This window comes from Zalophus californianus, chromosome 1, assembly GCF_009762305.2.
Source record: "Zalophus californianus isolate mZalCal1 chromosome 1, mZalCal1.pri.v2, whole genome shotgun sequence".
NCBI classification, from domain to species: Eukaryota; Metazoa; Chordata; class Mammalia; order Carnivora; family Otariidae; genus Zalophus; species Zalophus californianus.
Window position 1 is genome coordinate 175,999,408 of NC_045595.1, and position 18,166 is coordinate 176,017,573.

At 34.6% G+C, this 18,166-nt stretch overlaps 1 protein-coding gene across 4 annotated transcripts in view; it reads right to left on the minus strand.

The window, feature by feature from the left end:
- Positions 1 to 18,166, minus strand: part of ZNF654 (zinc finger protein 654) — an 80,572-nt gene that overhangs the window by 31,735 nt on the left and 30,671 nt on the right. For all 4 annotated transcript variants that reach the window (XM_027586412.1, XM_027586411.1, XM_027586410.1 and 1 more), the window contains exon 3: positions 2,313 to 2,394. In XM_027586412.1, coding sequence (XP_027442213.1) covers positions 2,313 to 2,394 — 82 coding nt within the window. The remainder of the gene's footprint in view (positions 1 to 2,312; positions 2,395 to 18,166) is intronic.

Genomic DNA, 18,166 nt, shown 5'->3' on the forward strand with positions numbered 1-18,166 from the left:
TTATCCCTTCACAGATGTTATGATTTCACACATTTAAAACATAATTGAAATATCGTCTCTCATCTACTCTACAAACACTTCAGCAGTTCCCATTATCAGTGCTCAGTTAACATCTTCATGAGGCATTTTCTGACCATTCATTTAAAACTGAAATTTCTTTCCCCAATACCACCATGCCAGCACTCCCTAGCTCCCTGGCCTGCTTCATTTTCCTGTGAGTCATTTGTCACTTTCTAAAATAATCTTAATTTTACAAAGATTTGATTTATTGTCTTTATGTCTTTTTACTAGAATTAAACTCCACAATAGGAGGGTTCTTCTGGTTTTGCTTACTACTGTTTTTCCCAGAACTTAGTGCCTAGCATATACTAGAGACTTAATAAATATTTGCCTAGTAAAAATTCAAAAATGGAATGCCAAGAACACAAGTGTCAAAGGAAAAATAGAATGGAAAATTACAAAGTTTTAAATACTGAATATAGACTTTAATTAGAGTGGGGCACCTGGCTGGTTCAGTTGGAAAAGCATAGGACTCTTGATCTCAGGGTCATGAGTTTAAGCCCCACATAGGATGTAGAGATTACTAAAAAAATAAATAAATAAACTCAAAAAAAATTTAAGCAAGTAGAATGTTAATATAATATACCTAGTTTTACTGATTCTAAGATGCATTTTTTTCCTATTTTTACAACTCTAAAATCAGAGTATGTTTTATAGTCAACACTATCTTAGAATCCAAGCCAGCCTGGTAATGATCGCAAGGTAGTTGTCATTCTGTATCCATGGACATTCAAAGAGACAGCATGAAAACTTGCAAAAAGGTATACTGGTGACTCCGAATAAAATGCAACAGACTAGCAGAGCACTCTTAACTTGTGGGAGGCAAATGGTATGGGGAGGGCATAGGGCAATTAATGTAATTTAACAATACTCTGAAGCAGGAGTCAAAAGCTGGCTGGTTAAACAGAACCCTAAAACCAGCTTAAGCTTTGGGCGCCTGGGTGGCTCAGTCGTTAAGCGTCTGCCTTCGGCTCAGGTCATGATCCTAGGGTCCTGGGATCGAGTCCCACATCAGGCTCCCTACCTGGCAGGAAGCCTGCTTCTCCCTCTCCCACTCCCCCTGCTTCTATTCTTGCTCTCGCTGTCTCTGTCTCTGTCAAATAAATAAATAAAATCTTAATAAAAAAAAAACAGCTTAAGCTTTCAAAAGCCCAGTGCCAATGGCTTTTAGCTCTTTTATCAACTATTTTAGGAATGCTACCTTCTGTGCCACTGAAGACAAAATGGTATAGAAAAACAGACAGTGACTGAGTGGAAAAACAAATCTAGAGTCAGATTCCAAAAGTGAAGAAGTTCTAGATATATCTTAGCCATTTAAGTCTGCTTCTAATTTTCCTATGTCTATGTATGCACCAGAGTGAGCAATCATAAAAATCTATTTTAATTCAGTCTAAAAGCTCTCTTTCAATAAATACAAAATAAAAATTCCAGGTGAGAGAAAGCACTGCATGACGTTTCTGTTACTATGCTGATCTCCTTCCTTAAGATGGACTCCTGGTTGACCACAAGCCTCTCTTACTAACACATAATAGGAATAAATGTAAGATGTCTGAACACTTTACCCCTAGATGGAGCTCAAAGTACATCTTCCTTTATTCCACTCTAGAGAATAATGATGAGATGACAAGGACATATTAGTGAGCCATAGTACTAGGTACTGCTTCCCAAGTAAATGGTAAAAAGATCAATGATCAAATGTTCTTGCGTCTACAGGTCTTTGGATCTTTGTCATTCCCTTCAGGATTTACTTTCTCCTCTCATATAGTACGTGCCAAAAAAAAAAAAAAAAAAAAATTGCTTCCTATCTTGAGAAGGCTATTGAGAAAATAAATGAGAAAATCAGGATATAGCCAAGGGGAAAAAGTGACATGGGACAGACAGCCGGCTTTTAGGCTAGACAAGAAGAGTCCTTCTTGAGTTCTACATGGGGCTTTGAAACCAAAGCCTATAGCAATAAAAAGTGTGAGTATATGTGCAAGATGTGCTTAGGAATCTACAAGGGTGGTAGTAGCAAGCTCTGGTCTAGCAAATGTGGAACTGGAATGTTAATTTGAACAGCTTTTAGTAATATAGCTAAAAGTTAATTTTTAAGAACCTTATTTTTCTGCTAGTAAAATATATAGGATTCTAACCATTGCCATCTTAGTAAATATAAAAACTTAAAAGCAATAAACAATCAATATATCATTTTTAGGGGGAGAATAACGCATGTGTTAAACATAGACAAAATGTGAAAGAGTAAACTGTTTTACCTGGAATGATCCAAGAATATCCTTTAGGGGCTCTTCATAAAACTCATCTCTTCCAAAGAACAGCAGCAACTCAAAGAAGCTCCTAGAAAGAATAAGTGAATAATAACTTTCATTGCTTCTTTAATTTTTTTTGCCCCAATTTAAAATATTCTCAAGAGATAAAAGTTATGTAATATCAGACATGTGGTTTTAAAATAGCCAGATTTGAATCATTACATTGATCATTTAAGATTCATGTTAGGTTTTCAGTGAAATTTTAATAGAAGTGTCTTCAAAGAAAATACAAAGAAATATACTGAAGTTCTAGAACTACAGAATGAACAATTACATTACTCATGCCTACCAGTGTTCACAATGCAAAAAAAAAAACAAAAACGCAGTGGTACACCAGGTGGCAAAAATGTTGCTACACGTCAAGATGGTTTAAAATGGGTCCAGCTTCACCCTTGTACAATGGGCCCCTTAGAAAATTCAAAATCTAATTTTCTTCAGATGGATATAAAGGATGGATAAAATTAACACAAAGGTATAAGAAAATTAGTCACTGTGAAACTCTCTGCCAACATTTATGTTATAGTAGTATCACCAATTAGGTATCTAATAAACGATACATGGGTTCTCAAACTGGGCTTACCTTGATTATCCCACTCGTGACAGACAGCCCAAAAGTTTGTGGTTCCTCCTTTTTAAATAAACTAAATACTTCATGTGTCTTTAATAATTCATAATTTCATACAGGAAGAAATATGACTTATTTCCTAATCATGAGCATGAAAAACTATGAAAATTATTTAGTATTACTTAGCAGTCCTAAAGTAGAGCAAATGACAAATACCACAGAATCCTTAGATTTTAATTCACCTACAAGATCCTCAACTAGGAATACCCAAAGTTGTATTTTTTAATCACTTTTTGCCTTTAATCCAAATTAATCTCTAAGAATGAAGTTTTTAGAATGCAAACACAACTATGAGACTATGTAGTTTTAAAAAAATTATATAAAAGATCCAAGTATTACATAATAAATACTTCTAAATAACCATGCCCCATAACATATTTTATAAAACTTTAACTACTTAAAGTAGTTAAAAACAATTTTTAAATGTCAACAGACCAAAATATATAAAAGAAGTCAAAGAAAATGATATATAGAGAAAGAATCTTTGTTGATTTCCTTAATTAAAAAGCTTAAACAAGTAATTTTTATTTATTTTTTAAGTAGGATCCACGCTGGGCGTGGAGCCCAATGCAGGGCTTGAACTCATGACCCTGAGATCAAGACCTGAGCTAAGATCAAGAGTCATACACAACCTAGGGCGCCTGGGTGGCTCAGTCGTTAGGCGTCTGCTTTCAGCTCAGGTCACAATCCCAGGGTCCTGGGATCGAGTCCCACATTGGGCTCCCTCCTTGGGGGGAAGCCTGCTTCTCCCTCTCCCACTCCTGTTGCTTGTGTTCCTGCTCTATCTCTGTCTCTGTCAAATAAATAAAAAAGAGTCATACACAACCCAATGAGCCACCCAGACACCCCTGAAGAAAAAGTTAACAACCTGGTAAAACACTGGGAGAGGACTACCTCACAGAAAAGAAACACAAGTGAATTTTTTTTCAAATATGAAAAGATGTTCTACTTTACTCAAATAAGTAAAAATTTATGAAGATGAAATACCTTTCCTATCATATTTATGATAGGAATGAAAATGTGGACATATTCTACGATGGCTCTGATGTAGAGAAATAAGCTCTGGTATCCTGTTGGAGGTGTGGTAGGAGGTACTACCACTTTTAAAGGGCAACGCAGTAACAGTCATCAGAAAATTTACAATATGCCCATAATCATTTGACTTAGCAATTCCACTTATAGAACTAAATCAGCCAAATATACACATATTAGCTCAAAGACTATATAGGGACATGCATCCACAAATGATTTGTAATAGCAAAAGAATAGAAACATACTAAATGTCTACCACAGGGGACTGGGAAAATTAATTACAATACACCCATACAATGAAATATAATACAAATGTTAATGAGAATATTAGTGAGAATACACTTAAATCTATATGAATAGACAAGAGGAAATTCCAAGATATACTGTTAAGAAAAGATGCAGAAATATATTAATTACATTACCATTTGTGTGGAGGGAGGGAGGGGAGAGAGGGCCCATGAATACCAATGCATATTGTCAAAGTATCTAGAGGGATATGCAACAAACTGGTAAAAGCAACTGACTCCACATTAAGTAAAACAGAATTTGGGGGCCAGGAATGTAAAGAATTGTCATTATTAACGCTTTTGCAATTATTTATTTTCCTATCAATGAATATGAAAAAAGCCCCATCAATGTACCTCGGAATCCTCTCTATCCCTATACCATTAAGTCACATCTACATCATCTTTAAATTTCTAATAGACCCTTCCTACGCTATTCCACACTCACTCACTCCTAAGTACGTGTTTAATATAGCTGCCGTTGTTATCATCCTAAAACACAGAATGATTTGACTACTTAACAGACTTTACAAACTGCTTTTTGGATTGTACCATCTAAAAGCAAAGACATTCAGCTGACACACTTATTTTGTATGGATAAAATATTTTTAAAAAATATTTTAGTTGCTAATATTTAAAAACTTTGCTACTTCAGATTAAATCTAGATTTCTCTGAGCTCCTATAAAACAGGAACCCCTATAACACAGAGTTTGCATCTCTCTGTGACAAAAGCTGAGCAGCTACTGCCTTTAGACAGAACACGAACCTCCTTTCCAATTTGCCAGTCTCCGTCCACTTCTCCAACATACTAGCTGTTTAACTTATTTTTTTACTATCATTCCCTTCCCATTCTATGTAGATATTTGAGATCATTAATCTACAGCAGGAAATACAAATTCCTTATCATGATATAAAAACTTTTATGTCTGATTCAAAACTATATTTACACACATAACTTTTATCAGAAATTTCATGCTCTCCAATCACAGCAAGCTTCTCCCCATTTCCTTAACTCCTATGCTCTTATGGTCTTTGGATCTATTTTGCTTCCTCAAGACCTATTTACACAATTTTACCTAGGAATCTGGTCTCAAATTCCCTTCCTTCTCTCCATATAGCTGATTCTGTACTATCACAGTATTGTACTTTACATATATATTATAACCTGTTGAAACACAGGCATTAAGTTTGCACTGCATTAAGTTTGCACTAAGTAGAAGGGAAAGGGATTGCATCATTATGTTGAGTAGATAGTACTGACTGCTAGGGCCATTAATTAATTATATTAAAAGAGGGAGAGAGATAGCAAAGGTTTTTAGTAGAAATAAAATGTGCTATTGAGTATATTTAGATATGAGTATGCAGATGCATGTGACCTTGTACAGAATCCAACAAATATGCAGAATTATATGATGTCTGATTTATGTGAACATGAAAGGGGAGCCAACATTACAAAAGACAGAGATCTGTGCAGGCCCCACTATCGGCTACCTCAATAACAAGGCCCAACTCTATGATAATGATAATAAAATGTTAAAACTGCATGCAAAGTAACAGTAAATAAAAACAAATCTAGCTAGCTCTGTCTTAGGGTTTCAGGGAAGTAAACAAGTATTTATGTGGTAGTGAAATCACTAGGGGAAAAATCTAGATTATATATAGAAGTAGAAACTTCAGGTTTCAAACCTGTTGTATTTCCTATTGACTGGTATAAAGGATCAACTAAATGTTTAGAGATCAAGTTACCTAGCCCTCATGGAAGAAAAGTCTATATGGTGGAGGGTGAGTCCAGACTAGAACAAAGTAGGACCCCCAAAATATATGTAGCAGTCTAGAGCAGGGCTGGCAGACTACTATCCACAGGCTAAATCTGACCCAATGACAGCCTCTTGAATAATGCATGATAAGAATAGTTAGCCATATTTAAATTGTTAAAAGAAGAAGAAGAAGAAGAAGAAGAAGAAGAAGAAGAAGAAGAAGAAGAAGAAGAAGAAGAAGAAGAAGAAAAGAAAAACCTGGAATAACTTTTCGTGACAGGTAAAAATGATCTGAAATTCAAATATCCTGTCAATAAATGACGTATTATAAGGAAACAACCATACCCATCCATTTACATATTGGCTATGGCTGCTTGCACACTACAATGACAGAATTGAGTAGTGGTAACAGAAAGCTTATGAGCTAAGCCTTAAATATTACTGTCTGGCCCTTTACTCACCCATGGTCTACAGCCACAGTGTTTGGGTTTCAATCTCAGCTGCACCACTTTCTTCATATGTAACCCTGGGCAAGTCACTTAATAGCTCCATGCCTCAGTTTATTTGTTTATAAAATAGAAACAATAACTATCTTTTGTAAAGCACTTAGAACAATCAATCCCTGGTTGTGCTACTGATGCGCTAATAATAAAAGTACTGTTAATTTTTATTATTAACATTGCCATCAAAGTTCCTCCTTCAATAATCTAAGAGGAAACACAAGATCTTCATAGATTTGTTCTTCTCTGCTGTGTACTGTCAATTTTGTTGAAACATAAGACATCAATTTTTCTTCACTTAAATTATGAAGCTTTTTAAGATATATGACTAAACTCATCAAAGGATTTCTAAAAATTTATTAGTGTATGTTAATATCAGTTTTTAATTTTGAATATGTTTAATATGTTTAATGTTTGTATAATGTATATTTAATACAATATTTAATATTACCAGTCGATATACTAATCAATTTATAATTAACCTTAGTCCAAGTTATGAGTTAACTAAAGTTCATTTACATCAATTGAAATATTTATTCAAAATAGAATTACTTAAAATGATTTCTATAAAAACATAAATTATTTATAGTGGGTTATGTACATAATAAATAGCATGCCTTTGAATTTAAAAAATTATACCATATATAATCATACTCATTTGACTTGCATCAATCAGTATATTGCTGTGAGTTATGCAAGTTTAAATAACTCAAGTACTGGTACAGTCCCTATTTATGAAACAAACTATATGCTGCCATCATTATATTTTCTCATCTATTACAAATGGTAATAAAGTACCAGACTTCCTGAAAATAAGACACACAGTAGATTGTTTGGTAGTTATGAGAATTACTATTCTTTTTTTGGGTCCCTGTAGCATATAAGTAATTTTCACCCTGAAATACAAGAATGTGAATTTGTGTATTTATCCACCATAGGAAAATTCCACTGAAGTATGATGCTTAACTATCCAAATGCAAGAAATCCACTTACTAATATAGAATACAACAGAGCAAGACAAAGAAACAGAAACGACAAGCAAGAACTGGAGATACAGGGAACGGAGTGTACATATCTAAGACGTCTAATTATACTTGCACAAAAAAAAAAAAAGAGAGATGAGGTAAAGACAAAAACAAGATAAGACTTTTTCATAATTGATGAAAAATACCAACCCTCAGATCTAGGAAGCCCAGGAAACCCCATAAGGATTAATAAAAATAAGTCTAAACCTAGCTAATCACAGTAAACTATAAAACATCAAATATAAAAAAAACAATGTATAAACAACCACAGAAAAATAGAAACTGTTTCCAAATAGGGAATTAAATTAGCAAGAAGGATCTAAGATGCAAATCAGTGAATATATAGGCTACAAATTTTGACACCATGAAGAAATAATCTCATCTGGGCTTTAAAATATAGCAAAAATACATGACATAAATAGCATTTAAGTTGGAAGGAGAAATTTTAGCATTATTGTTCCAGTGTCCTTAGACTGGAGGAAGGTAATTTAAAATTTACATATAAATAAAAGTACCTGCATCTTTTTGTGGAGGTAGGAGAATTGATTATCTAGAAAGTTGAGTATCTAGAAAAACCATGAAAAGTAAGAGCAATGAAAAGGAGCAAGCCAGTATTAAAACATTTTGTAAAGCCTCTATAATTGAACCACCATTGTATTGGCAGATGAACAAAGAGCCTAATGAAATGAAAAATCCAAAAATTGACCAACTGATGTGAAAAATGCATATATGACAAAAGCAGCATCTCAGATCAGTAGGGAAAAAGTTGACTTCTTTGTATTGGATAGTCAAATGTTATAAGACAAAACTGATTCACTCTAGCTTCCAAACAAGAAAATATTCAAAGTGGATCAAAAACTTAAATATAAAAAATTGGACATTACAAATATCAGAAAAAAATCCCATATAACCTGGTTATAGACAAATCATTTTTCTTTAAATCATTAACTATGATTCAAGATGCAAGAGCAATAGAGGAATACTGACAAATTTTAAATACATTTTAAAATGTCTAAAAATACAAACAACATAAGTAAAATCAAAAGATAAATGAAAAAATAATGGTTTGTAAGGATATGCAAAAAGATGTTCAACTTCACTCACAATAAGAAAAATACAAATTAAGGGGTGCCTGGATGGCTCAGTTGGTTAAGCATCAGACTCTTGGTTTTGGCTCAGCTCATGATCTCAGGGTTGTGAGATGGAGCCCCATGTCAGGCTCTGCTCAGTGTGGAGTCTGCTTGTCCCTCTCCCTCTGTTCCTCCCTCCATTCTTGCTCTCTTGCTCTCTCAAATAAATAAAAAATCTTAAAAAGAAAAGAAAATACATATTAAAACTACACTGAAGGCTGTCTGGGTGGTACAGTTGGTTGAGCATTCACCTCTTGATTTTGGCTCAGGTCCTGATCTCAGGGTCGTAAGATGGGGCCCTGCATTGGGCTCTGCACTCAGCATGGAGTCTGCTAAGAATTCTCCCTCCCTCCCTCTCTGCCCCTCCTGCTTGTGCTTTCTCTCTAAAATAAATAAATAAATAAATCTTTTTAAAAAAATACACGAAAATGCCATTACCCCTCTGTTAGATTAGCAAAAAAATCAAAAGTTTGATAACACAAAATTGGTAAAGTTGAATGTAAACAAGGACTAATTTTGTGGGTGAGAATGCAAGATGGTATGAGCTGTTATAAAGAAAACTTTGGACTACTTAGCAAAATTACATATCTATCCATTCTTTGACACAGATTCTAGGAACCCACCCTAAAAATCTACTGGCAAAAACAAAAAAATGCATGCAAAAGGATATTAATCATAGCACTATTTATAATAGGAAAATAATAGAAACAATCCAAATATATATCATTAGCAGATATGATGGAATAAACTGGTACATCTACACAATACTATGAGGTATAAACAGGGACTTGAACTAAATCTTTATCTCCAAGGAGTACTCTCTAAGATATAATATTGTTAAAAAAAAAAAAAAGTGTGTATCTGTTTACATAAAAAGGGCATAAGGCTATGGTTATATATGTTAGTGGATCTTGTTTTTCTATCCAACTAACCAACTTTTGTCTTTTTTAATAGGTTTAGACCATTTACATGTAATATAATTTTTGATGTGCTTAGATTAAAACCTATTTTCTCAATAGCTATTTTCTATTCTACCTGGTTCACTATTGCACTTGACCTCTTCTTCCACCTATTTTTGGATTAAGTAACTTCATAATTCCATTTTATCTCCACTTAGTCTTAATATATCCACCTCTGTATTCAATGTTTTTAGTGATTACCCTAGAATTTACAATATATATCTTTAACAAATCCCGTTATGCCTTCAGATATCATGCTGCTTTAGCTATAATAATCTTTGTGCTATTCTTGTCATTCATTTTCATTTTAAACATGTTATAAACCAACAGTGCTTCACTACAATTCTTGTTGTAATCTCAGCATTTAGAAAATATGACCCATAGGCTGCCTGCCAGTTTTTGTAAAAGTTTTATTGAGACACAGCTACATGCATTCATTTGTGTATTGTCTATGGCTGCCTTGGTGCTACAAGAGCAGAGTTGAGTAGTTACAACACCCTATAGTCTGCAGGTCTAAAAAAACCTGCCCCTTTAAAACAGTATTTACCAACTTCTGCTTTAGGCAGTTATGTTTCACAGATATTAAAAATAAGAAAATTCTATTTTATATTTATCTTCAGTTTTTATCATTACCAGCTCTCTTCATTTCTTTGGGTAGATTTTCTGTCTGGCATCGTATTAGTATGGTATCTTTTGTAGTTCACATCTTCTGGAAATGAATAATTTCATTTTCTGATTCCCTGAAAACATCTTTAATTTTCTTCTGACTGGAGAGTTATTTTTTTTTCTTTCAGCACTTTAAAGATGTTACTTCATTTTGTTGTTCTTTTTTTTAAAGATTTATTTATTTATTTAAGAGAATGAGAGAGAGAGAGTACATGAGAGGGGGGAGGGTCAGAGGGAGAAGCAGACTCCCCGCTGAGCAGGGAGCCCGATGTGGGACTCGATCCCGGGACTCCAGGATCATGACCTGAGCCGAAGGCAGTCGCTCAACCAACTGAGCCACCCAGGCGCCCCACTTCATTGTGTTCTGACTGGCATGGTTTCTGAGATGTCTGCTGTATTTCTTTAATCTTCTAAATTAGGTAATGCCTTACTCTGGTGGCCTTTAAGATTTCCTCTCTGATTTTCAGAGTTTGAATGTGATGGATCTAGGTGATCTAGGTGGTAGGTCAGGGTGTATATGTTTGAAATTATCCTGCTTCTGAGTTTCCTGGATCTGTGGTTGGATGTCTTTCTTTATAGTTGGAAAATTCATGGCCATCACTTTAGCAGTATTTCTTCAGCCTCATTTTTCTTCTCCTAGGATTCTAGTAGACATATACAGTTTCATATTTCCCTAAAGCTCTTTTTTAAGTGCTCTGTTTTTTCTTCTCTTTTTCTCTTTTACTTTTAGTCTGGGTAATTTCTATTGACTTACATTCAGGTTCGTTCATTCTTTCCTCAACTGTGTCAACTCTACTGATATGCCCATCAAAGGCATTCATCATCTATTATTGTGTTTTCCATTTCCAGCATTTCCATTTGAATCGTTCTTAAAGTGTCCCATCTCTCTGCTAAAATCCCCAATATTTAACCATGTTATCAACCTTTTCCACTAAAGCATTTATACCTGAATTTAGTTCTTCTAATTGATTTTCTCTTGATAGTGTCAATAACTTTTAGCTGAAAGCTGGATTTCATGATATACAACAGCATAGACTGATGTTAATAGTATTTATACCAGGGGACAGACATGCCTTTTCTTCCATTAGGCCTTTATTATGGAAATTTAAGTAAATCTAGTCATGAATTAAGTGGGTTTGAGTTATGTTTTTGCTATCATGACCTTCAGTATACCACCAGTTTCAAATTCCTTTACTGTTTTTTTTTTTTTTTAAAGATTTTTATTTGACAGAGACAGAGAGAGAGAGAGCACAAGCAGGGAGGGAGCAGCAAAGAGGGAGAAGCTGGCTCTCCACTGAGCAGGGAGCCTGACACGGGGCTCCATCCCAGGACCCTGGGATCATGACCTGAGCTGAAGGCAGATGCTTAACTGAGCCACCAAGGTGCCCCTCCTCTACTGTTATATTTAGGGTGGAGGCTGGGTTGCCAGATATTTTAGGTTTGGGAGGTCATGAGATCAAGCCCCGAGTCCGGTTCCATGGTTAACAGAAAGTCTGCCTTAGATTCTTTTTCTCCCTCTCCTTCTGCCCCTCCCTCTGCGTGCTCTCTCTCTCTCTCTCTCTCAAATAAAATAAACCTTAGGGTGCCTGGGTGGCTCAGTTGGTTAAGTGACTGCCTTCGGCTCAGGTCATGATCCCAGGGCCCTGGGATGGAGTCCTGCATCGGGCTCCCTGCTCGACAGGGGGCCTGTTTCTCCCTCTCCCACTGCTTGTGCTCTCCTGTTCACTCTCTGCCAAATAAATAAAATATTTAAAAATAAATTAATTAATTAATAATAAGATAAATAAATCTTTAAAAATACAAAGACTATTCTTAGCTTGGAAACCATATTAAAAGGGAGGGGCATGGGCAGCATTTGACCCATGGGCCATAGTTTGCCAACTCCTAAGGTAAAGAATAACCATGTTAAGAAAGATATAAACAACCCAAATAAAACTTTTATAGATCAAAAAATGTATCTGAGATGAAAAATACATTACATGGGATTAATGTCAAATCAGATACTGCAGAAGATAACATCAGTGAAAACAAGAGAGAGCATTCTTAAAATAAAACACACCAAAAGAAAAAGGGACTGATAAAAATGAACAGAACCATCAGTAAACTGTGGATCCTTTGTGGATTCTCTTCAAGTGTCATCCCTTAAGAAAACATAATGATGCTTTCTAAAATAATTTTTGAGGGGGGCGCCTGGGTGGCTCAGTCCATAAGCAACTGCCTTCGGCTCAGGTCATGATCCCAGAAGTCCTGGGATCGAGCCCCACGTCAGGCTCCCTGCTCAGTGGATAGCCTGCTTCTCCCTCTCCCTCTGCCTGCCGCTCTGCCTACTTGTGTTCTCTCTCTGTCAAATAAATAAATAAAATCTTTAAAAAATAAAATAAAATAATTTTTGAGGGTGTTTGGCTGGCTCAGTCAGTAGAGCATGCAATTCTTGATCTTAGGATTGTGGTGTGAGCCCCATGTTGGGTATAAAGATTACTCAAAAAATAAAAATCTTTTTATTTTTATAAAATTTCCCAAATTCGGTTAAATTTATTAAGTCCAAAGACCCAAGAAACTTAAGATCAAGAAACATAAAGGAAACTACACAAGGCAAATTACAATCAAATTTCTTAAAACCAACCATAAACTTCAAAAGATACCAATAAGAAAATGAAGAGAGGCTAGAGTAGAAGTATTCACTAATCACTTATCTGATACTGAATGTATAAACAGAATATATAAAAAAAGTCCTAACTCAATAAGGCAAACAATCCAACTGAAAAATGAGCAGAAGATTTGAATAGACACATTACCAAAGAAGACATGCTCTAGCAAATAAGTATACAAAAAGATGGTTGCCATCAACAGCACTGAGGAAATGCATATTAAAGCCAAAATGAGATACCACCACATAACTACTAGAATGGCTATTATAAAAAAGACAAATAGTATAAAAAGTGTTAGTGATGTGGAGAAACTAAGCCCCCACCCCCAGACAGCTGGTTAGAACTTCAAATGGTATAGTTACTTTGGACAGTTTGGCAGTTCTGTGTTGAACAAATGTTAAACATAACATATAACATCCATTCCTAGGTAGCTACTCAAGAGAAATAATAACATTTGTCCACACAAGACTTAATAATACACAAATGTTCAAAGCCAAAAATTGGAAACAATCCAAATATCCATTAATTGCTGAATGCATAAACAAAATGTACTACATCCATATAATGGAATACTATTCAGCACAAAAAGGAATGAGCTCCTGATAATGATAATATATATATCGCATTTTCTTTACCCATTTATCCATCGATGGGAGCTGAGGTTCTTTCCATGTCTTAGCTATTGTAAATAATACTATAATAAACATAGGGGTAACAATATCTTTGCAAGATAATGGTTTTGTTTTCTTTGGATAAATACCCAGAAGACTTATTGGATTATATAACAGTTCTACTTTCAATTCTTTGAGGGTACGCCACACCTTTTTTCATAGTGGCTGCAACAGTTTACATTCCCACCAACAGGGCACAAGATTTCCATTTTCTCACATCCTTGCCAACACTTACTACTTCTTGTATTTTTGATACTAGCCATTCTAACAGGTGTGAGGTGGTAACTCACTGTGATTTGATCTGCATTTCCCTGATTATTAGTAATGAGCACCTTTTCATATACCTGTTGGCCAACTGCATATCTTATTTGGGAAAATGTCCATTCAGATCTTCTGACCATTTTTTAATTAAATTGTTTGGGTTTTTACTATTGAGTTATAGGAGTTCTTTATATCTTTGGGATATTAACCACCTCATCAGACGGATGATTTGCAAATATTTTCTCCCATCTAGTAGGCTGCTTTTCATTTTGTTGATGGTTTCCTTTGTTGTGCATAAGCTTTTTAGTTTGATGTAAGCCCCCTTGTTTATCGTGCTTTTTGATGTCTTTGCTTTGGGTGTCAAATCCAAAAATATCACTGCCAAGACTAACATCAAGGACCTTATCACCTATGTTTTCTTCTGGGAGTTTTATGGTTTCAAGTCTTAAGTTCAAGTCTTCAACCCATTTTGAGTTGATTTTTGTGTATGGTCTAAGACAGTGGTCTAGTTCCATTCCTTTGCATGTGGCTATCCAGTTTTCCCAGCACCATTTACTAAAGAGATGGTCCATTCCCCAATATATAATCTTTGCTCCTTTGATGTAAATTAACTGACCATATATGCGTGAATTTACTTTTGGGCTCTCTATTCTGTTATATCAATCTATGTGTCTGTTTCTATGCTAATACCATACTGTTTTGATTACTACAGCTTTGTAATATAGTTTGAATTCAGGTCATATGATGCCTCCAGCTTTGTTCTTCCTTCATTACATTCAAATCGTAGGAATTATTTGTTCTATTTCTGTGAAAAATGCCATTGGATTTTTGATAGAGACTGCACCGAATCTGGAGATTGCTTTGGGTGGTACGAACATTTTAACATTAATTCCTCCAATCCATGATTATGGAGTATCTTTCCATTTATTTGTGTCTTCTTCAATTTCTCTTCTTTAGTGCCACATAGTGTTCAGTGTACAGGTCTTTCACTACCTTGGTGAAATTTATTTCTAGGTATTTTATTCTTTTTGATACAGTTGTAAATAGGACTGTTTTCTTAATTTCTCTGGCAGTTCATTATTAGTACACAGAAATGCAACATTTTTGTACACTGATTTTGCATCTTGCAAATTTATTAACTTTTTTTTTATTAGTTCTAACAGTTTTCTTCATAGTTTCCTATGCATAATATCACATCATCTGCCAACAGAGACAGTTTTACTTCTTTTCTGATTTGGATGACTTTTTTTTTTTGCATGACTGCTCTGGCAAAGACTTCCACTACTATGTGAATAAAAGTGGCAAGAATGGGCATCCTCCTCTTAGAGGGAAAACGTTCAGCTTTTCACCACTGAGTATGAGTTAGCTGTGGGCTTGTGATATATGTGGCCTTTATGATGTTGATGTATGTTCCCTTATACCCACTTTGTTGAGAGTTTTTATCATAAATGGATATTCAATTTTCTTAAATGATTTTCTGCATCTATTGAGAGAATCATAATGATTTTTATCCTTTATTTTATTAATGCACTATATCACATTGATTTGTGAATGCTTGAACCATCCTTGCATCCCCTGGGGAAAAAAACCCACTTAATCGTGGTGTGTGATCCTTTATTAATATAGGCTGTTGTATTCAGTTTGCTGATATTTTGTTGACTATTTTTGTAACTATGCTCCTCAGGGATACTGACCTGTCATTTTTCTTTTATTGTGGTATCCCTTTCTGGTTTTGGTATCCAGGTAATGCTGGCCTTGTAAAATGAGTTTGGAAACGTTCCTGCCTCCTCAGTTTTTTGAAGTAGTTTGAAAAGGACTGATATTAATTCTTCTTTGAATATTGGATGGAATTCACCAGTGAAGTCGTCTTGTCCTGGACTTTTGTTTGTTGGGAAGTTTCTGATTACTGATTCAATCTCCTTTCTAGTAATTAGTCTGTTCAGATTTCTATTTCTTCATGATGCAGTCTGGCAGATCGTGCCCTTCTAGGAATTCATCCATTTCTTCTAGGTTGTCAATTTTGTTGGTGTATAACTGTTCAGTCTCTTATCCTTTGTATTTCTGTGGTATCACTTGTACTGTCTTTTTCATTTCTGATTTCGAGTCTTCTTTTTTTGTTGATGAATCTAGATAAAGGTTTCTCAATTTTGCTTCTCTTTTCAAAGAATCAGCTCTTAATTTCATCGATCTTTTCTTTTGGTTAGTCTCTCATTTCTATTCTGATCTTTGTTATTTATTTCCTTCTATCAGCTTTGGGCTTCATTTGTTCTTTTTTTCCTAGTTCCTTGCAATGTAAAGTTAGGTTATTTATTTGAGCTTTCTCGCTTCTTAAAGTAGGCATTTATCTTTATGAACTTTCTTTTAGCACTGCTTTTGCTGCATCCTGTAAGTTTTGGTATGTTGTACATATATCCATTTTCATTTGTCTCAAGGTATTTTTTGGTTTCTCTTTGACTTCTTTTCTGACCCATTTGTTCAACAGAATGCTTTTTAATCTTCACATATTGGTAGTTTTTCCAGTTTTCTTCTTGTAATTGATTTGTTTTTATACCTCTGTGGTCAGAAAAGATGCTTAATATGATTTCATTCTTCTTAAACATATTAAGACCTTTTTGTGGCCTAATAAATGATCTATCCTGTGCACATGAGAAGAATGTATATTCTATTTCTTTTGGATAGAATATTCTGTATATGTCTGTTTAGTCCATCAGGTCTAATGTGTTGTTTAAGGCCAATGTTTCCTTATTTTTTATCTGTATGATCTAACCATTGATGAAAGTGGGATATTAAAGTTTCCTACCATTATTATAGTACTGTCTATTTCTCCCTTTAGATCTCTTAATATTTGCTTTTATGTAATTTAGGTGCATCTAAGAGAATGTTTTTAAGATTTCTGTGTAAGGAGTAATGGGCAAAACTCTGTCATCTTTTCAACAATTTCAGAAGCATTTCTTTTTTTTTTCTTCTTCTTGTTTTATTCCACAGTGAAAGCTGACAGTATGATGTTGTGGTCCAGTTCTACAAACCAAAGCTATTAGGAGGAAGGGATGAAAAGTTAAAAGGTTCAAATCCGTAGTTTTTCAGGAATCTGGCTTAGCCCAAAATAAAGACATTCAAACTCAGAAAAATTCAAACATGTATTTATATCATTCATAATGACTCTATACATCTTCTTCTAAAGAATAATCTTCCTAATAGCAGTGAAAATAGTAACAGCTTTTAGTCTACTGCTTTTTCACTCTAGTTTTTGTGTATCTCCACTGACCAAGAATTATTAAGCCTTCCTTCAATTATATTAGAAAAGCAGTAAATACCATTTTATAAAACTATACATGTATATACCTCTAGGTTCTGATATATATCAACATGGATGGGAATAGGGTATGTCATCACCTGATCACTTTTCATCTCTGTCAACACAAATATACCAGTTAATAATCCCTCTCTCTTTGTCAATAAAATGACTATTAAATGCCAATAAAATGAAGTCTCAATTGCTTCACCCCAAAATTAATAAATGGAACAATAAAGGCCAAAATTATAAGGAAAAAAATTCTAGGCACTACTAGCACCAAATGAAATGCTGAGTTTCTAAACATAGCCAGTATAAACAAATGCATGCAGGTTTGTCTAATGTTGACTTTAGCTACAACAAATCCTGAAAACAAAATATTCTAATTTAATGGTAAAGAAAAACAAAGCAATGCTGAGAGAATTTAATATGGGAATTAAATTAAGATCACCAATCGCCTCAAAAAGGAAATCATTTCTTTTTTTAAATTAATTAATTAAGGTCTAAGTAGGCTCCATGCCCAATGTGGGGCTTGAACTCATGACCCTGAGACTGAGTCACATCCTCTACCTACTGAGCCAGCCAGGCGCTCCAGAAATCATTTCTTTAAAGAGAGAAAACAAAGAAATAGCAGGCTAGATAGCCTAGATTTCTCTATAAAATAAATGAGATCACCTGCCACAAATGATTTGTAAAGATAATAGAGATAAAATTGGAGGTTTTGAATATGTGGTCAAAAAATTAAAAAATCAAGAAGCAGTAAGTGCTCCATGTTGCAGAGAAAGGACATACAGATTGGGGCCATAAGACAAACACCTTTTGTGGGATCTGGCCCCACCCCAAAAAACAGCCCTTTATAATTATCCTTTCTTCCTTTAATTTGTAGGCTATTTCCTAAGTTAGTTGAAGCCTAGACCTAAGTTATAAATACAACCAAATAAAACTTGGT